General features: G+C 48.0%; 2 protein-coding genes across 5 annotated transcripts in view; both read right to left on the bottom strand.

The window, feature by feature from the left end:
* Positions 1-1610: 1610 nt before the first annotated feature.
* UMOD (uromodulin) lies at positions 1611-15798 on the bottom strand. The gene is made up of 11 exons (XM_069486866.1): positions 15709-15798; positions 14057-14245; positions 12056-12832; positions 11844-11951; positions 10489-10697; positions 9372-9520; positions 7269-7514; positions 4540-4702; positions 3932-4016; positions 3082-3123; positions 1611-1937 (listed from the first exon to the last, which is right to left on the bottom strand). The coding sequence occupies exons 2-11, from the start codon at positions 14139-14141 to the stop codon at positions 1876-1878; spliced, it is 1926 nt and encodes a 641-aa protein (XP_069342967.1). The 5' UTR covers positions 14142-14245; positions 15709-15798; the 3' UTR covers positions 1611-1875.
* Positions 15799-20446: 4648 nt separating this feature from the next.
* PDILT (protein disulfide isomerase like, testis expressed) overlaps positions 20447-21185 on the bottom strand; it is a 28426-nt gene continuing 27687 nt past the window's right edge. For all 4 annotated transcript variants that reach the window (XM_069486845.1, XM_069486846.1, XM_069486844.1 and 1 more), the window contains one exon: positions 20447-20813. In XM_069486845.1, coding sequence (XP_069342946.1) covers positions 20580-20813 — 234 coding nt within the window. In that variant the 3' untranslated portion in view covers positions 20447-20579. The remainder of the gene's footprint in view (positions 20814-21185) is intronic.

Here is a 21185-nt window from a genome sequence, read left to right as displayed (position 1 = left end):
CTTCAGATGTTCCCCTCGATCACTCCCTCACTTCTCTTAGCCTCTGCTTATCAGAGAGACTTTCCCTAATCACCTTATGTAACATAACAGCCCCTTCGCTCTATCCACCTTGCCTTGTTTTTATTTCCCCCCCCCACAGTACTTGTCACTATCGATCACATTTCACATACTTACAGTTTAAACGTATTCCTCTTTTAATAAGCTTTCTACCAGCAAGGGCTCTACTTTGATTATTTGCTTAATTTCCATGTTACCTATAAAAGTGCTTGGCATTGAATTTATGCTCAAAATATCTGTTAAATATATTCAGCTGAATAATTGATAGAAAACAAGAAAAAAAAAAAAAGGAAAAGAAAAGGAACCAAGGGACAAAAGGATTAATTCTGATGTGCTTTCTTCTAGCTCTTGTCTGTGGTCCTGTTTGTATTTTTCTTGGCTCAGATTTTTCCTTTATGTTCTTTTGTACCCAAGTCAAAGTATAGATGAACCTGCTCACGGTCAGGCGGGCTCCACTGACCATGGACTGACCACGGACAGGGCTGAGATCAGCCCGTGGTTTTCCTGCGTAAAGCTCTTATGCAGAGGCAGCAGGCACGCGCGTTCAGTGCGTGTCTGTGTGTGATAAGAGGCCCCGTAACTTAAGACGCACCCGCCCTAGCTGCCCCCACTTGCTGATACACACGTGTGGTTTTCCCCAGGGTCAGATGGTTCTAATAACTCAGCAGAGCCTTGGCCTTTCCTGTAAATCCTCAGCTGGGGCCCAGGGAAGCAGCTGGCATCAGGGCAGAGAGTTCTCAGAGGCATCAGGCTCCCTTTGTCCACTTGGCAAAGGAGTCCTGAGACCCTCAGGATATCTGGGTCTTCTGGGGCCAGTGGCCCCTGGTTTCTGGCTGAGCCCCTGGCAAAACACCCTTAGTGGTGGGGGTGATGGGTTTGCTCTCCAATGCAGGATTGGGAGGGAGAAGTCCAGGAGGTGCCACGCACCTGGCATTGCCTTGCTTATTCCATTTCACCTCTAAGGACTGCGAGACTCCCGAAGGCAGGGGACTGTGTCTGTCCTGTTCCCCAGTGCTCCCCCAGCACCCAGCACAGTGCCTGGCACACAGGAAGTGCTCAGATAAACGCTTCTGGAGAATTGAATGAATCCTGTGAGGGTATCACGGTCATCTCCACGAACAGAAGCAGCAGCCCCTGTTACACTCTGCATTTCTGAAATGCCTGACTTACTTGGAATTACTTGTTCAAGTTCTCTCTCTCCTACCAGACGGTAAACTCCAGAGGGGCAGGGATGATGTCTGACTTGTTCTATATCCTTGGCATCTAGTATAGTGCCCGGCGCACGGCAGATGCTTAGCAAATATTTCTTAAATGAATGAATGGATGTATGGATGGATAACTGAATGAATGCATAAGGCTCAGAGACACTGTGCATCTTATCTGAGGTCACAGAGCAGAACCTGGGTTGAACCCAGTCTCTCCGAGCAGACTCCACGAGGACGGGGCCGAGAGCAGTTTTTTCCCACCACGGGATCCTGAGCACCCCAGACAGTGCCTGCATCGTAGGTGCTCAGTAAATAGTTGTTGAATGAATGAACAAATGACTTCAAAGATTAAGCTTTTAAAATCATTATTTTGCCACACTCTTTAAGGAGACAGGGACCTCATGTACAGACACATCACAGGTCCCATTTGGAGCAAAAGCAGCTTTTGAAGACATGCACTGGTTTTGACGGCGAGGACTGAGGGGGAGAAAATAAGAGCAGGCCGACTGAAGCGCGAGCTCGCTTGCCTGTGGCCGCAGCACTGGCCTGCGTCACCCCCTGGCCAGCAGGAAGTGAGCTGGTGGCCACAGAGCACAGGGTTTCCCGCCGTCCGTCACTGAAATGTCACGGTCAAGGTGGCCCAGAGAATCAGAGGCAGCCAGACTGTCAGGAGCTCTGAAAAGAAAACAATTATAGGGCCATTGCTAGCACTGATGTGCTTTTGTGCAAATCAACATCAGATGTTTCCTCTAGACTGACCAGTTAGAAAAGGACACCCTTTCTGGCTAGTCCCTCAGAAAAAGGAAGCTTCCTCCTTATCTGCCCTTAAAAAAGGTGCCCTCTCTTAGTGAAGAAATGGAAAAAGGTGCCCTCCCAGGTAGACCAATTTGAATAAAGGCAGTCCTTCCTCTGGCACTAGGCTTGATATCCCCTCAATAGAGCACTTTTGTGCAGTGTCCAACATACTCGGACCATCCTTAGAGACCCTGGAGGAACAAGCTTCTTAGGAACACCCTGACTCTCCAGCTCTGACCTCACCAGTACTAGGCTGGACTAGCTCAGGTCAAATGCCGGATCAGTGTAATGACCCCCTTGGATCCAGGTGCCAGAAGGAAAGAAGGGCAACTGTTGCCAGGATTTGCCTTTCACATAGATTTTCAGACAATTCAGTAGGCACAAAAATCAAGGACCAACTAAGGACCATAAAAATATCCCAGTCCCCGGCCTTTGTGGTCAGAAAAGCAAAGAGGCAGAGAAGCAGGGTTTCTGGTTTGTCTATCGTGTTCACCCCAGCCCTAAGCATGGTTCTTGGCACACAGTAGCGCTTAACAAATATTAAGACACCTGTTGAGTGAATCCGGGAAAAGGTGTTAGAGGTAAACCTTCCAAGGAGCAGCAGGAAGTACCCAAGATGCAGATCTGCAGTGTGTGCTTTGGGTACAAGCTTGTAATAAGTGTGGGTACATCTGCACATGCAAATGTGCATGCGTGCAACTGCAGCTGTCTGTGCATCTGTGTGTGCAAATATGAATCTATGTGTGTGACCTCGTGTATGTGTGCAAATATGTTTGGATGTCTATGTTCTTCTGTGCCTGTCTGGGTATGCCTGTGTCCATGTGTACATACACACAATTGTGAGATGGCACAAGTATGGGTGCATATGTACAGCCCCAGACTGAGGCGTTTCCATAGATATGGTCACCTCTTCAGAGCTTAGGCCATGCAGGCCAGGCCTTCCAGCACACCTGGGGGTCCACAGATAGAAGCCCCCAAGGAGGGTTCTGGGGCAGGTCCCTCTGCAGAGAAGACTTGAACTTACCCAATCTGCTGGAAGCAGCCCTTGAGACTGCGGCCTGGACACCTTTGGGAGGAAACAGGGATCAGTGGAAAGAGAAAGTATGAGGCTGGCTTGAGAGAAGCCCCTTCAGTCTGCTCTTCTCCTTGCAACCAGAGTGATCTTTTCAAAACCCAAATCCGGGTCATCTCACTCCCCTGCTTCCAACCTTTCAGGGGCTTCTCCCGGCTTTCAGGAGAAAGGCCCCATGTGGTCTGGCCCCACCTGCATCGGCTCATCCCACATGGCTCTCCTCCTCCTTTCAGCCTGCCTGTCTTTCCCTCGGCCTCTCTAGCAAGCTGGGCTCCCTCTGACCACAGGTCCTTTGCCCAAGCTGTATCCTCCGCCTGGGGTTCCCTCCCTGCTTCCCTGACCCCTCTTACTTACTGTACTCTCAATTTCCAAATCTCAGCCACATTCTTCCCCACTCCCCCAGACTGGGCCTGGTTCCCTATTTTAAGAGCTCAGTGCTCCTTATACATTTTCTTCATTGCACTTAGGACAATTGCTATTATACGCACCCAAGTGGAATTATTTGAATAATGTCTCCCCCACAGATCCCTAAGTTCCATGTGAGCAGGGCTTGTCTGTTTCTGCTCATCACAAGGTCCCCAGGCACACGGGAGGCATATTGGTGCAATGAGTGAATGAATGAATGACTGGGAACTGGTAAAAGGAAGGCAGCTTATATTCCACCTTGCTCCAGAGGACCCACTTGCTCCCAGTTCTGCAGATCCCAGCACCATCCCAAGGTGCCAGGCTCTTTCATCCCTCCTCCTCTCCAGAGATCATTCCCAGCCAGGAAGGTCGAGGAGGGAGTGAGTGGCTCTCTCACCTTTCCGTGTGATGGGGCCCAAGTTCAGGACCCTGGATTGGTCTATGATGCCCCCGCTTCGGAATCTGGTCCCCCCGGAGCAGTTCTGCAGGGAGAGGGCGATAGAGAAAACCTATGAGGGCGCCGGAGTGTGGTTCTGCCCTGCAGAGTGGGCTGCACACCTCAGAGAGTTAGGAGATGTCTATACCCAGGCTCATATCCTAGCTCTGCCGCTTGCTAGATAGATAGATGTGTGCTCTCAGGCAAGTCACTCAAGCTCTCTGAGCCCCTCTCCCCGTGTAGTGATATGTCCCCGATAGAGTTGCTGTAAAGCATTAAAAAGTTAACACACACAAAGTGGACATAGTGCTTAAAAATGGCAGCTCCCGTGGTCAGAACACAAGCTTGCAGGTAAGCCGGAGCCTTTTCCAGCCTGCTGCAATTCACTGACCCCTGACCTCCCAGCAGCTGGGCTTCCTGCCTGGCCACGCCCACCTCACCCTGTCGCTCATTCTAGCCCTGTGCCAAAAGGGACACACAGCAGGAATGTTGATTTGTTTTCTTTCGGACTTTACCTCTTTGGCTGTGGGAGATGGGCTTGGGGGGCGGGGGGGGGGGCGGTGACTCACAGGCTTGCACTTTTCGTTCACGAAGTCACAGAGATACACTTCACAGTGCAGATAGACCAGGTCGTAGTTTCCAGTAAACCGGAACATCTGGACGGAAAATCGGCTCTGAGGGGACTCCCCGTTCTCCACCACTTGGATGGTTGAGTCCTCAAGGCGTGGACATCTGGGAGGGTTATGTCACATAATGTCGCTGTTTAAACAAAGACTCCGGAGGCAGACTTCCTGGGGTTCACATATCGCCCCTCCACCTGTGTGACCTTGGCAGCTTACTTAATCTCTCTGTGCCTCAGTTTCTCCATCTGTACACAGGGGTAATTGTAGCCCACATCATAAGACAGTTGTGAGGATTAAATTAATTTTTTAAAGTGTTTAGAACATTATGTGGCACACTGGAGGTGCTATATATATTTGATACTAAAGCAAAAATATTATCATCACAGAGTTGAACCCATCCAAAAGTCAGCAATTTCAGATTTCCTAGAAAATGGCATTTGGGGGTCGTTAACTACTATGTGCCTGGTATAATTTTAACGATGGAAACCTCTGAGTACTGACGGCTACTGATCCGATTGGAATGTATGCACCCATCTGTGCACAGAAACAATTGCACAAACACACTTACGAAGAGAAATTCAAAACAGCACATGCAGAGACCCTCACGTGTGCTGGGCTGGGTCAGGATACATGGGCACCCTCTCTGCTATTTCACACTATTTGCTCAAAGTCGATTTAGAAGAGAGGCTGAATGCTGACAGCGAGAACTGAGAAAGGAAGTTCTGGGGGTGGCTTTCGCTCTCAGCTCTGTGCCCCCTACAATTCAGATCTAACCCCAAAAGTGCAATCCCCGCTGGCAGAGCAAAAGGCTTGAGGTTAAGAGGACCCACATCCTGAAAGGCAGCCAGCATAGTCCATGGTGGCCCCACGCACTCAACCCAAGCCAGGCATCCAAGCATCCCCTCCAGCCACTTTCTCTGTCTCCCCAACTTGTCTCCTTGTCTTTTCACGCCTAGGGATGTTTTGACACCTGTCCTAAACTGGCATTCCTCAACCCAGCTCCCACACACACCGGACGGACACACACACAGACACACCCCACACTGCTTCCTGCTTCTTTGTCAAAGAACTTGGAAAGTTTTCCACAATGTGCCCACTGTACTTTTATACTCAGGAAAAACAAACTTAAAAATCCCAGAGCAGTGGGTACTATTTACCCCATTCACGTCTGAGAAAATGAATAACCAGAAAGATGAGCTGACTCGTGTCTCAGAACTAAGAAACGGCAAAGCCAAGATTTGAACCCAAATCTCTGTGATGTCTGAATTAAGATCATGCCAATACTTCCTAAATTTCAGTTCTTTTCTTCCTTATTGAGATAACCACCTTTATGAACGTTTTCCTGTGTATCTCAACATCTGTATTATTATTATTTACATACTATTTTTCTTTAAATCCATTTATATTTTCTACTGAAATACATTGATTTTCTAGAATAATCTTTAGATCATCAGCACAAATGGTAAACCAGTGTCACTTGCCATAAGTAGAATAGAATCATACAAATATATACATGGTTAACAAAAGAGTTCTTTTAAATTTTAATTAAATGCTTAATTGCAAAAGGTTATAAAATAGACTTCTGCTTTCTTTTTGTTGCAAAGCGAGATTCCAAATAACAGAAGTTAATATCAGATTAGCACCCAACTAATCTGATATTAAGGGTAAGTTCCCCTTGATGGAACCAGGCTGATTCTGAGAGAACTGAAATGAGAAGAGGTCACTGTCTCTCAGAGAAGCTCTCTCTCTCTCTCTCTGATCATACTATAATATTAAAATGCAAATGACTCTCTTTTTTCCTCCTTTTTTTATGGCCTCTTAATCATTAGCATACTATATATTTCACTTTCATTTAATTATGGGTCTTGCCCCGTTAGAATATAAGCGTATGGGGGCAGAGGTTTTGTCTCTTCTATTTACTGTGCTATCCACAAAGCCTGGCACACAGCAAGCTTCCAAGATACCTGTTCAACTTGTAGATGAAAATGTGAACCACTTTCTCACGGTGAGGTTCACAGCCATCTAATGCCTCTGGAGTAAAAAGCAGAACACTTGCATCCTCCCAGTTTCAAGTGGCCCTTGGCTAACTGAGCCCATGCCTCCCTCCTCCAAGCCAGGTGCCCAGCTGCCTGCTGCCCGGGGCACACTTTTGATCAGGTTTCTTACCATTTCCTAAGTCATAGACCACCCCCCTCAGATCTCTGGGGAAGTTTGTGCCTCCCTCCTCAAAAATTATGTTTTTAAATCCATAAAATAAAATATTTAAAAGATCATAAAGGAAACTAATTAAATTGAAGTATGGTTCTCAAACGTTAAAACATTTGATATACAAGCATGCATTATATATTTGCATATATATTGTATAAAAATATTTGCAAATACATATATATTTGATAATGCATTAAATAATAAGTTCTAGTGAAAATTCTATTAATAGTAGCATAGTCACTAAGTAACTACTCAGTACTTCCTAGTAACTGAGAAGTACTGATGAGTATAAACGGTGTCACCTGTCCTGCTAATACTTCTGCGTTTTGTTGCCTATATTCATCCTGGGTGGGAATGCTAAGTTCCAGCTACAGGGCAGTGAAAATAAAGATGTAATTTTCCCCCATCCAAGTCAAAGACTCCTCTGAAGTCTACCCATAGGCCCCCAGGTAGGAACCTTGCCTTACCTGTCCTGGATGATGAAGTACTTCAGGGGGTCCGTGGCGTTGCTACTGGGTGTGGCGTAGCAGTTGGTCATGAGCAGTGCAAACCGGGACAGGTCGCCCCCATCCAGGATGATGCCCACGTAGAGAAAGGCCTCGGTGGACAGCGTCACGGAGGAGCCTTCGTAGGGCTGCGTGTAGGCAGGGCTCTGGAAGAGCGCCATCCGCACGGTGAACATGCCCGTCCCGCCCACGCTGATGTTCAGGACACTGCAGGGGGGAGAGGCTGGTGAGAGGACCAGGCTGAGAACATCCACAGATGGGCGACCCTTTCTGGTCTGCATTCCTGGGCAGCCTGTTGCAGCTATTTGCACTTTTATACGGCAGTAGGACTGGAACCCACCAATCGCTGCTTTGCAAACTGCGCACGCGCAGCTCACCTCCAGCTCTTGTTGAAATGCAGGTTCTGATCGGTGGGTTTGGGGTGGGGCTCGGATTCTGCATTTCTAACAAGCTCCTGGGTGATGGTGATGCTGCTGCTCCCTGGGTCACATCCTGAGTAACATGTCCAGACCCTCACTTGGTGGCCCTTGCTACCCCTGTTGCCTTTAAGATGGAACAAACAAATTCTGGAGGGAATCACCTAGATTCCTTCTTTGGTCTCCATTTAGAACAGGTTAAAAGGGATGAGCTATTACGAGTTCTACAGCCCCGAGTCCCGGCTCCATTGTGAGGTACCAACACCTACATCAGAAGATGGGGTTTTACAAATGAGTTATTTTTAAACACACTGAGAACAGCCACACGGATGTAGACTTCACTGGCCAGTCCCACACAGGACACTGTTAAGACGGAGGCCTCGTGAAATAAGGTACATGAGGAATACTCAGCAACGTGGACGTCCATCTTACAGGTCAGAACCGGGGTATCAGTTTGGACTAGGCCGAGATTTCCAACTGGAAACAGAGAGAGATTGGAGCACACATGTGTTGCTCCCTGGAGCCCACTTGGCCAGGTGACTCCAGCCAGAGCCTGCAGTGAGCAGCCTTCTCCCTCCAAGTCAGCCACGCACCCTCACCAGTGCCCAGCACTCTTTGCTGACCTTGGCTGGCCCAGAGAACACATGACTACGGGCAAGCCTCAAAGGGAAGGTCACATGACTATGGGCAAGCCTCAAAGGGAAGGTCACGGTAGAGTCCATGCTCCGGGCCTGATGTTTGAACCCCAGATCTACCACTTACGAAACTTTGTAACTTTGGGCAAGTTACTGAAACTTCTCTGAGCCTCAGTTTCCACAGCAGTATAATGGAAATAAGAACTATAATACCTGCACCTCCTAGGGCATCTGTAAGATTTCAACGAGCTGTTCCACACGGAGCATTTGATACCATGCCTGCCATCCCATAAGCTCTCCATAAATGCTAGTTCTTATTGCCACTATTATCTTTTCCAGCATGAGCATTATTGGCCTGTGATTTTCGATTTTATTTAGCAACAAGATCCTTTTAATAAAAATAATAAAACCTCACGTGACACCCAGTATGGGTGGAGCTTCTCTGACTCACCCCTGCAGGCTCTCTGCTGTGGAACCTCCCCCCGTCCCACACCAAGACACTTCCAAAGCCCACAATGTGCAAACCCCTCTTTAATCAAATTCCTTCAATTTACAGAGAAGGAAGGAAAGTGAGGTCCAAAGATGGACTATGATTTGCCCATAGTCCCATTGCAACGCTGGACTGAGACCCCTCCTTTTTTCTGGTCCAACCATCCTGCCCCTCTGAAAAGCTAGAGGCTCTAATATTATATTTGATAGGCTTCTGCAGAGCATCTGTTGTACTCTAAGAAAGACAGTAAAGTATTTATTGATAAACCCATTTCACAGATGGGAATACTGACACCCAGGGAGGGCATATCAACTTCCTAAAGCCATCTGGTGTGTGCCAGAATCTGGATTTGAATGTGGACTCCAGGATTTCTAGTTGGGCTCTTCCTCTGGGCAGCCCTGGCTCACAGCCCCCACTCCCCGTTCCCTATGGGTGGCAGTCAACAGGGAGACTGGAGGCCTCGTGAGTAAGGGGTTGTGGGGTGGAGCTGTCCAGGGGCCCTGGGGACTCTCTCTGGCCGCACCTGACCATAGGCCGCAGGGAGGTCATCAGGCTGACTTTCATGTCCAGAGGGTAGGAGCAGGCAAAGTTGATTTTGATGTTGCGGTCACGGATGATGATCTCGTCTGCCAGGTAGAGGGTGTTGCTGTAAGTGGCGTGGGTCTCATTCCTCTGTGTGGGCAGGGTGGGGGATAGGAGGAAGGGGTGTGAGTGAGGATCTGAGTAGGACTTCAAAGCCAAGGCCATTAGTCTCTGGCCACCTGCGAGCTGCCCTCCCAGTCTCTGTGATAAAAAGTTATAGCCGCAACAACCATTCATGAATACGGGGCACGTGCCAGGCACTGAGCTGAAGGCTCCTCCTGTGCCATTGCACTGGTCCCTTTGGTGACCCTAAGAGGCAAGCTGTGACATTCCTGCGTCTGGGATGAGGAGACGGAGATTCGTAGTAACTGAGTGACTGAGTGATGCCCACAGTATGTGGGACCTATAAGCCTGAGCTCTTTCTGTGACCCCAGGTTTCCTAAAAACCGTTTCCAAGTCATCATTAATGGAATCTCAAATGCCATCCTTGGCAAATGACGACTAATGAATGTGTTTCTTCCTTTCTTTTGCTTTCCATTTTCCTTTTGGGGGTGAGAGAGGTGGGAGAAGCAACACTGCACTCACACAGCACGTGCCCCGGGCTCCATGTGAGGAGGCCCCTGCGGGTGAGGCCCTGGTTCTCCCAACCTCACTGATACAGACCCTGTGTCCCAGGACCACTGGAGCCAAGCAGACCTGCTTCTGAACCCAGTGCTCGTACCTACTGCCTGGGACAACCACTGCCGTCTGAGCCCTACTTTCCCCATCTGTAAAATGGGGAACCATCACCACGGATCACCCTCTTTATCCAAAGCTAACATTTATCAAGTGCTTACTATGGGTCAGTCGTTGTCCTAGTCAGTTTAACACATTAACACATCCAATTCTCTCAACATCTTTATAAAGTAGGTACTATTACTTTTCCACTTTACAGTTGGGGAAACTGAGGCACAGCCAGGCTAACTAACTCACCCAAGCTAACACAACTAGTAAGTGATGGAGCTGGGGCTCGAACCAGGCAGTGCTCTGACTCTGGCCCCCCACTGGCCAGGACATACCGTCATCACCGTCCCACAGGGGCCAGCCCTGGCTGGGGTCACCACAGACACCCAGTCCCGGTTGCCTCTCTCGTTGAAGCCCGAGCACCGGCTGTCACGCAGATACATGAAGACCTTCTGGAAGCCCAGACTCTTCAGCTGGCACTTGCTCAGGGACACCTTTATGTCATTGGCCCCACACTCCAGCCTGCGCTCCAGGAGGGAGATATCTGAAAAGGTCGGGGAGGGCAGGATTGGGGGTCTGTGTCTGCAGCTCAGGGGCCCAGCACGTCCCCAGGGTGATGGGGACACAAGACTGGGTTCCTGGCATCACTGTATGCACCCAGCGGTCAACCACCCAGTCCCATGTTCCCCTAAGGATGGGTTGCATACAAAATGCGGGAGGCTTGGGGTCTTTCACTGTCCCAGCATTAAATAACATTGAATCTCAGTTTTAAAAAGAATTAACTGCAATTTCTTTCCATCAAGGAGATAGTCCCAGCTTGCTGCTAATGTCTTTAATGTCATGTGCTTGCTATTGTCCCTGTTAACCAGAGAGCAGACCTCAGGCTGAGAGCTTGGGACAGGCAACAACATCCAGCTAGAATTTATTTTTTTTACTTTTTTAAAAAAATTGAAGTTATTTTTTATTTTTAGTATTTATTTTTTAAAAGCATCTTATCGAAGTATTACACAGCTGCTGGAATTTAATAGCTTCTTTTCACTGTATTTATTTTGACAGTGAACCTTCTAAGGTAAGCGTTACCACAGTCAGACACAGTTGTGACCATGAACATCCAAATTTTATGTAAAAGAAGAAGGGATTCAGTCCATTGGAGGAAAAACAAGTTGATAATAAAGATCACAGCAAAGGTAATACTTAGATAGAGCAAATTTGTAAAATTGATACTTGGACATGACTCAGATCATGACTGAAGTCTGGAAGATATTATCCAGCCTCAATAATTGTAGATGTGAGAAACCTGAGGCTCTGGGAGGGCTGATTTCTTGCTCAGGGTCCTGAGCTGGTCTGTGGACTGGCTGCCAGGCCTGTTACGATGCTGTAAGAACATGGCTCAGGTAGCTTTTGGCTACCAGGTGGCAGCGATCTGTGTGCCCACTGCGGTGTGGGGGCCTCAGAAAGAAGGCTGGGGGTAAGGAGGTCCCTAAAGCTTTGGAGCCAACTAAGGACACTCAGAGAGCCCCAGAGAACTGCTTGTGAGTTTGCACGGGTATTAGTGAACCTTCCCTATTTACTAAGGTTGGATATGTATTCCCTGGGTCACACCCCCAGGGCCGCCACCTTGCACACGTGAGTGCTTCCCTCCCGCAGGGCTCACAGGTTGCCCAACTCGCCCCATCCCCACTGGCCTCACCGGTGATATTGAAGTCCTGTTTGCACTGGCAGTGCCATCTGCCATTATCCGATCTGCAGTCCTCGTCTATACTGCACTCATCGCACGTGCCCTCCACGGAGCTGGGGTCTGCAGGGTCACAGAGACAGAAAGACAATCAATAAGGATGCACCCCAGTCCCTGGTAGTGCCTGTCTGGGCCTGGGACTGGGCTGCGGGGAGGCGCCCGCTCACCGGTGCAATACGCCAGATGACACTCGGGGGGCGCTGTCAGGTTGTAGACGTAGTAGCCCCCATCACAGGCCTTCACCTGGACGGGTGCGTCCCACAGGCAGCAGCTGCCGCTCCAGTGCGCGCAAGCGGTGCGGCTCACGATGCCCTCCTCGCTGGACGGGTGCGTGCCGTTGAGCCACATCGGCGCCGCCGTGTTGCAGCGCAGGACGGGCACGCAGGTCTCGGCCATACTCACGCCGCCCTGGCCCACGAAGCGGTACCAGCCGCTCAGGTCAGTGTCGCAGGCATAGCCCGCCCCGTACTCGGTGCTGCGCCAGTACTCGTCCAGGGTGCTGTATTCCTGGCACGGATCGGCGCACACCAGCGCGTCGCCCTTGGGCAAGCAGTCCAGGTTCGGCCCGCAGGAGCCCGGGGAGCACTCACAGTGCCATCCGTCCCCCACGTAGCCCGCGGGGCACACGCACGAGTAGTTACCCTCCTCGTTGACGCAGGTGGCCAGGGCGTGGCAGTGGCTAAGCCCGGACTCAGAGCACTCATCCACGTCGGTACAGCCGAGCCCTGGCGTCTGGCGGAAACCCTCCCAGCAGACGCACGTGTAGGAACCCAGCGTGTTCACGCAGCTGCTGCTGGCTGAGCAGTTGTGCGCCCCTGGAATGGCGCACTCATCCAGGTCCTCGCACACGAGGCCGTCACCGGTGAAGCCCTCCTTGCAGGAGCACGTGGTGACCACCCCGTCCTCCATGCAGGTGGCATTGCTGTGACATTCAGAGCACCTCTCTGCAGACAGAAGAGCCCAGCCTCAGTATGTGGTCAGCTAGACCAGTGGCCACCCAGAGATTCCTCCAAGGCCTCCAAGGGAACCCATGTCCTTTAAGACGTATTTCCTAACTGACTCCCTCCAAAACAAACAAGCAAACAGACTTCCCCAATGATGTCTAAGCGTCCACCATTCTTCCACCTTCTTCTGTGTTAAGCACTGGCTTCAAGCTGTATCTTTTAAAATATCTACGCTCCCACCTCCGGAAGAATTCTGCATTCACAGAATTTCTGATACTGTGGTAGGATTTATGGTGAACCTGCCTTCCCTGCCTTTGCACATTTTATGCCTTCTTCCCAGATCCCCTTCCCTGCCTGGAGAACCTTCTTCAGGGTCCTGTTCAATGTTTCCCCTCTCTGAAAACTTCCCAACTGCACCTGGCAGGGCAGTCGCACTTTGTCCCTCCCTTACAAAAATAACAGTTAAAAAATGAGCTTTTGTTTATTAAGCACTTATTACATGCCGGGCAATAGGATATGCACTTTTCGTTCATTATCTTGTGGAATCCTTCCCAATGGCCTTGTAAGATCAGTGTTTTATTTATCCTTATTTTAAAGATGAGGAAATGGATATTCAGAGTGATTAAGCCACTTGCTCCATTGGTAAGCAGTGGAGCCAGGATGAAAACCCAGATGGCAGGACCAGAGAGTGTGTGATTTTAACCATGACACCACAATAGTACGTGCTGTGCCCCCAAAGTACTCCAGGGTGGGCTGAGGGTTTCAACCCTCTGTAGGTTGAAAGGGAAGGTTTGGAGCCACCTGGGTGTGTTTAAATCTCCAGCGTGATTGGGTATGTTTCTGGCCTTCCAACAACATGCCTGTGTGCCTTAGAGGTGTTCTAGCCCCTTGCCTCTCAACGTGTGACCCACGGACCACAGCACCAGCATCACCTGGGAGCTTGTTAGAAATTCAGAGTCTCAGGCCCCACTTCGGATCTAGTGAACCAGAATCTGCATTTTAGCAAAATTTTCAAATGATTCCTATGCACTTCAAAGTCTAAGAAGTGGACTTAGAATAAAGACTTTGAAAATCCCAAGTGTGATAGGAGAGGGGCTGAGACTGCCTCCACAAAGGGCAGCATTGTTCCCTACACACACACATACATACACACACACACACACATACATACACACACACACACACATACATACACACACACACACACACACACACATCACTTACTTGCTTCCGAGCTGTCAGTGGCTACAGCTGTGATCAACCAAGAGGTCATCACCACCATCAGCATCAGAGAGAAGGACCGGGCCATTCTCTCTGCTCTTCAAAGCTACTGATGGTCCTGGGAACACCTGCCCTAAGGCAAGGAGAGGTTGGTCCCTTGAGTTTTCTTTTCTGTCTCTGATGCCTGAAGTCCTGTGAACAGAGATGGATGGGACAAAGGCATAATCTAACTCCCCTTCCCACGGTTGGGAGGGCTTTGCTTGTATTCTGTACAGCTCCAGGAGGTGCCCTTTATATAGAGAGACTATAAAAATTGTGCCATGATGCAGCCCTGGATTTGGTGGGGATTTCCCCTCTGGAGCCCCACGTTTACCCACACCCACAGCTCAGCTGGGGCTCCCCAAGTCTCAGCATCTTGCACATTTTGAAGAACTGAGTCTCTCATTTGGAGCAGGAAGTAGCACAATGGGGTAGTGCTCTGGACTCACCACCTTATTGGAAGCACCTTTGGATTTTTAGCAACCAACTCCTGATTCTCTTCTGCCTGGAAGCTTCCAACTTACCCAGATCCACGTATTCAATCAAAAAACATTTATTGAGTAGCTACTATGTGCCAAACAGGGAGCTAGGTGCCAAGGAGAACAATGAACGTGACAAAGTCTGTGCAACTTCATGCAGCTCACGCGTTGTAAAGAAGTGGCTTGAGATAACCAACACGAGAGGTAATTAACCTTCATAATGCATTGTAATGTTTCTAGAGTAGTCACATGTTATTTCACTCAATGTTTACAGCAGCAAAATAGGGTAGCATGGTGCTTAAGTATGCGGGAGCTGGAGCCTGCAACTGGGATTCAAATCCCTGTTTTACCAATCACTAACACTGTGATTTGGGGCAAGGTATTTCAATTCACTGAGACTCAGTTTTCTTATCTGTGAAATGGGGATCATTGCTTACCCAAACTGAGTATCTACAATGGGCTGGGCTCAGTTCAAAGATGTCCTTGTGCTCAAAGAACTTGTGTTCCAGAGCAATATTTTCGAGACCTTTGTGACCATGATGTACCATAAGAAAAGCATCTTATGTCATGAACCAGTGCAGTAGCGCCTGCATGTGTGCACACATGCATAAGTAAAACAAAAGTTTTATACAACAATTCTTATCCTTACTGTGTGCATTGCTTGCTGATATATTCTATTTAATTAAAAGAAAATTCTGGATATAACCCACAAAGGGAATGATTTCATGATTTCAGTTGTGACTTATAGTTTGAAAAACACTACGATGAATAGTAATCGACTGCATATTGTCACTGGGATTAAGTAAGACGATCCATGTAAAGCAGGGCCCAGCACATAGTAAACGCTCTTGTTCATTGCTGTATCTCCAGTGCCTGGTACATGATAGGTGTGTAACTAACCTTCATTGATGGAATGGAAGAATAGTGGTCATTGTTATTAGGAAAACTTAGTCTCAAAGAGAGGAAGACTGACTTGCCAAAGATCATAAAGCCAATATTCAGCAGAGTAATGACCCAAATCCAGGTCTCACCCCAGTGTCCATACTCTTAATTTCCTCCCCATCCCAAATAGAATGGGAGCCAACAGAAAACAGGGGAGAAGCTGAACTAGGAGAAGGCAGCTACAGACAGCCTTACCTGAAGCCAGGAAGGTAGAATGATTCTGCTCACAAGTGTGTGCTCGTACATATGTGTATATATACACATATGCATTTGCCCCAGGCTGACAGTCTCTCCTCCAATTATTCTCTGGTTCTGTTTCTTGAGATTGTTTTTTGGGGGGTGGAATATTTTTCCTTTTGGCATAATATTTGCCATTTCCAAGCTGTGAGGTCGTTGTTGTGCTTTTTCCTAATAGTTAGAGATCCCAAATAATTGACATTAGGGGTCACACCTATGCCCGGAAATACAAGGACTCTGTTTTGCATCTTTTGGCAGCAAGAGATTAGTTAGAAATTAGGTAATTTCCTTAGTTAGATATTAACTAGCAAAACAGTGCCAAGGTGCTGAGCTTTTTCTTGGTCACTGACAAGGACAGGGTGAACCCAAGGAGCCAGGCAGCAGCCAGTATCTGAAGCCAGGCTGCATGAGGACAAAAAGGATGTTCATTGCCCCTGCTGGGATGTGCACCTGTCCTGGAGAGACCACCTTTCTGAAACACTCCATCCTCATGGGATCAGCCACCACCCGTAGTCCAGACATGAGCAAGAGGGGAGCTGATAATGGCAGAAGGTCAAAGCCAGAAGATAATTCAGACATCATTGAACCTGACCTACTCTGTGAAACAAGAAATCTGAAGTCTAATGAGTGGAGGTCCCTTGGAAGGTGGAATAACTTTGTGATTAAATAGATTGACTTTGGAGTCAGTCAATCTGAATCCTGGATCTGCCGTTTATTGTTTGCCAGTGGGCTATTTTCTTAACCTTTCTGAGGTCAGTTTCCTCATCTACGAAATGAGAATACTCATCTTCCAGAGTTGTCATAGTTTAAAGGAGATGATGCAATTAAAGACACATAGTAATGATTGTGTTTGTAGAAGTCCTGCAAATGCTAGTTTGCTGTTGTACAGTCACAGAGCTAGAACATGACAGAGCCTGAGCTCAAACCCGTGTCTCCTGACCCAGTTCCACATAGTTGGCAATCCAAAAATCAGTGTAAGAGTGGACATTATCATGTTAAGAAAAATCAAATGCTTGTGAACTTGGGCTGAACAGGAAATATAACCACGACCCTGTGCTGACTTTTCTAGGACTTTGCTCATTCTGTCTCATTCAGGGGTAGGGAGCCCATCGTCACTGGTGCAGTCATCTCCTTGGAATAATGTCATGAGAGTGGAATTTCTGGGTCAAAGAGCTCCCAAACAGCACCCCAGAGAAATTTTTAAAAATTACTTTACAATCCCACCAACACTACTCACGGGTTCTGAGCATTGGTAACTTTCTTTCATCGTTGCCAAAAAGATAAGTGAGAAATATCTCATTGTTGTTCACTTTTGCAATTCCCTGATGAAAAGAGAAATTATCATCTCTTCATTTATTTACATTTATTCTTTCTTTTTTTTTTCCCTGAGCTAGTTGTTTATATCCTCTGTCTTTTTCATGAGGTCTTGTCCAAACCCTAGTCTGGGTGTCTTTAAAGATTTAAGGAGGGTGAACCCCAGGCAGCATCTGGAGTTGTCTGGGGCAAAGACCTAGGCAGGAAAATGGGGAGTTTGGGTTGTAATCTATTAATAAGTGTAATAACCATGTTTTCCAGTTTCTGTATTTGATGCTTTCACATCTTGGGGTCTCGTGACCCGCAGGGACTGCCCCTCCCAGGGCTAGCTAATTACTACAGATAGCAAACAATTTATCTGTGAATGTGCCTTTCTTCTTGTTCTCTTTACTTCCTGACCAACCAACCCCAGTGCTGCCCTGGGGGCTTCCTCTCCCAGGACCAGACGTGCCCCCACCTCTTGGGATCTGCGGTATAACAAACTGTCTTTTCAGTGGCGTCTCCTGGTTTGTTGCTCACCAAGATCCCCGAAGACATTCACGTTGCCAAATTCAATCACTATTTTTCTCTTTATCTTACTTCCAGGGTAGTACTCAATACATAGCTGTTTTTGAATGAACCTTAATCTTCCAGCTGTTCCTTCTTGAAACACTCTTCTCTCTTAACTTCCAAACATGGGGAGAGGACTGGATCTTAATGATCTTGACAACTACCGCTTACTGATGGCTTCTCTGTGCTCAGTGTTGCCTCCATTGTCTCGAACAATGAAATACAGCAACCCGTGGTACACAGAAGACTGAAGTTCAGAGCGGTTGAGTAACTTCCCCAAGATTACACAGCTAGCTAGTGCTAAATACAGACTAAAACCCAAATCTCACTCAGATTTATCCCTGCGATATACTGCATTCCTTGTAAAGACTATTCCATGACAAGGCCTTAGAGGGACAAATGGTTTTCGGTCTTTTTCGAGAGAGTGAAGCTAAGGGGTAGTGAGTTTTGACAAACTGATCAAACAGAACACAAAGGGTTAGAATGAGAGGTTGGTGTGTGTTGGAAAAGGGCAGGAAATTAGCCAAAGCAGAAGACCCTCCCAACAGAAGAGTATCACCTGTCCCCCCACCTATCTGAGTCCCCATCTCCTGAGGCTTTAGTTACACCTGTGAGACCTGCAGGTGGCACACCCATTCTCTGGCTCGTGGTCTTCCAGGGGCTCTGTTCCATGTGATTTAGTCCCAACAGCCCCCAGGGACCCCTCCTTCCACTGCCAGCCACATGGTCTTAAGGCTGAGGCAGGTGAACCTTGCATCGTGCCCTGAATGCTAACACCTGCCCCTGCCAGGGCACCTTGTTCCAGTGAGTACCAGAGCCCCAGGCTGTTCCCAGCTTCCTCTGAATGTGGATGGGCCAGATTGGGTGAAGGGGTGGGTGGTATGGTGGGAACTGGCTCTGAAGGCCTGAAAAGGCACAAACAGTCTTTGCCTTACATGAGAGGTGGGGAAGGGAGAGCCCCAGATGGTTTGTGGAGACCTTGGTCCCTAAAATAATACAGCCCTTCTTTTCTCAAGAGAAAGCGTATCGTCACCTTACCAAAATGACACAAATCAGCAGTGTGAGTCTGTGGTAGGCTGAATAATGACTCCAAAATATCTCCACGTCCTGAACCTGTGAACGTTGCCTTACAAGGCAAGAGGGACTGTGCAAGTGTGATTAAGGATCTTGAGATGGCAAGATTATCCGATTATCCAGGTGGGCCGGGTGCAATTACGACGGTGCTTACAAGAGGGATGAAGAGGAGTCCGAGTCCGAGGGAGTAGGAGATATGAGGATGAAACACAAAGAGTGATTCTGGGACAGAACCATGGGCCAAGTAGTGCAGGCAGCTGCCAGAAGCTAGAAAAGTCAAGGCAAAGGAGTCTTCCACAGGGAACCAACTCCGACATCTTGACTTTAGCCCAGTGAAACTGATTTCTGATTTCTGGCCTCCAGAATGCAAAGAGAATAAATTTGTGTTACTTTAAGCCACTAAGTTTGTGTTCATTTTTCAGAGCAACAATAGGAAACTAATACAAACTCCAAATTGGATCTGTGCACAATTGTCAGCAGTTCTGCCTTTTGGGATGACTATGGAATCATGCATCTCTCACCTGATATGGAATTTTCCATTTGATCCACAGGCATTTATTGAGCATCTACTATGTGCTAAACAGAGTTCTAGGCAATAGGAATATAGCAAGGAATAGATATGTCCACTCTCATGGGTCTCACATGCTAGGGGGGAAGCAGCAATATACTATTGCACATGACAATAATAAGATGTTGCCAAATATTGACCTCCAGGAAGGAAGAGGTGGTGACATATGAGCTGAGATTTGAACAATGAAAAGGACACCCCTATGTGAAGGCTGGGGGTGCGAGGAGGCGTGTATTCTGAAGGGAGTGGACTTAGGCAGAGGGAACATGAGCAGAGAGAGGAAATTTGGCTCAAAGAATAGATGGGAAGTGTGGCTGGAGCCCAGAAAGTGAGGGGGAGAGCGGGAGGAAGAGAAGACACCTGTGGGGCCAGACTTTCAAGACCTTGAAGGCACGACAAGCAGACTGGATTTTACTTTAAAAGCATCAAAGATGTTGTTACAGGGTTAAACAAGAAGATGGTTCAAGTGCTCGTGGCTATGGCTTTTTAAAAGATGGCCCCAGCAGCTGTATGGGAACATGGAGGTTTGGGGAGGAGGCTGGAGGGAGGAATAGAGTGGCAGCAAAGAGACCAATTAGGAGATTTCTGCTGCTGAGAAGTGGAGATGAAGTGGGTGGGGTCACGTGGAAGGAAGTGGGTGGAGTCATATGGACTGATAAGTCACTTTTATGGTAGTAAAAGGAAAGAAGGCATTTGAGGATGGTTCTGGCATTATTGCTTAAGTGAGCGGGTCACTTACTGAGATGTGAAAGTGTGGGGACAGGTTTGTGGTTGGGTCATTTTCTTACTGTGCCAAAATGCAGTGTGAGCAAATCAATCCACCTCATTTGCAAGGTTGAGCCAAACTCTGGGGACCCTACCCTGGTAGGAGGTGATATGCATCGTGGTTAAGTGTGCAGTCTCCGGAGTGAGATTGCCTGGGATTTTATCTCAACTGCTTTCTAGCTGTGTGATTCTGACTGATGGCTCAACCTCTCTGTGCCTCGGTTTTCTAATCTATAAAATGGGGTTAATGAAACCTAACCTCCAGTGATGTTGTGAGAACTAGATGAACGCCCAGCATGCTGTAAACACTGATTCCGTGTTGCTGGTGTGGCTTCCCTTGCAGCGCGGTCTCAATTTCAGGCCAAACAGCGCTTCTAAGGCAGCACCAACCAGGAAAAAGAGGTAATGGAGTAAAACAAGACCAAAGACATTCAGGGGCTTTATTATCCAACCCCCACCTGCTCCAAAACAGTCATATATACTTTTATTGGAATAGATCCACTCAGAAAAGATGCCAGGACCTGAAAAGTTGGCATCTTTCCTCCCGGTATCGGAGAAGCTAAAGTTCTTCCTTGACTTTTGGTTTCTTCTCTTGTTTTGGAGGTGCCTTTGGCTTAGCCAACACCACCACCTCCTCAGCCGTTTCCTTCTTTGCAGCCTGCTCCTCCAGCTGGGTCACATTCTCCAGCTCAGAAAACTGCTGTTCTGGTAACTCTTTCTCCACAATAGGTATCTCCTTTTCCTCAGCTAATACCTCCTCTTCCGTCACTTCATTTTGCTCAACAGACAACAGCTATTAAGGAAAAGGTGGACAGTAGGGAGGGAAGGAAGAAGGGGATAAAGAAATAAAGAGACAAGAAATGTGTGATAATTGTAATTGTAATTGACAAGGCTTCTTTTTTTGGAAGTGCCCAGAGAGAATCAGTCTTTGGCTTGCAGGGTCCTCAGAGATGCTACAGGTCTGTTTGGCTTGGGTGGTAAAGTGCCCAGTGTGGCTTTGCCCGTCTGGTAAGAGGATTTTTGGGGAAACCACTCTTCCCCTCTACGCTAAGTCCACAGGTGTGACGGCCCCACCACTAGCTCCAGGACTGGGCAGATGAGCAAGGTTTAGCAAATATGATTCCTGTCCAGGAAATTGTCTAGGACTTCTAAGAAGTAAGTGCTT

This window comes from Eulemur rufifrons, chromosome 14 (assembly GCF_041146395.1).
Source record: "Eulemur rufifrons isolate Redbay chromosome 14, OSU_ERuf_1, whole genome shotgun sequence".
Classification (NCBI taxonomy): domain Eukaryota; kingdom Metazoa; phylum Chordata; class Mammalia; order Primates; family Lemuridae; genus Eulemur; species Eulemur rufifrons.
This window is presented reverse-complemented; position numbering and strand designations above follow the sequence as displayed.

Bases quoted from the DNA above. Each gene is read 5' to 3' on its own strand.
- UMOD (XM_069486866.1), bottom strand. From the start codon at position 14,141: ATGGCCCGGTCCTTCTCTCTGATGCTGATGGTGGTGATGACCTCTTGG. The intron at 9,521-10,488 runs GTATGTCCTGGC...CTGCCCACACAG, and splicing joins CCTGTGGGACGGTGATGACG to AGGAATGAGACCCACGCCAC. The intron at 4,017-4,539 runs GTGAGTCACCGC...CTCTCCCTGCAG, and splicing joins TGAACGAAAAGTGCAAGCCT to AACTGCTCCGGGGGGACCAG.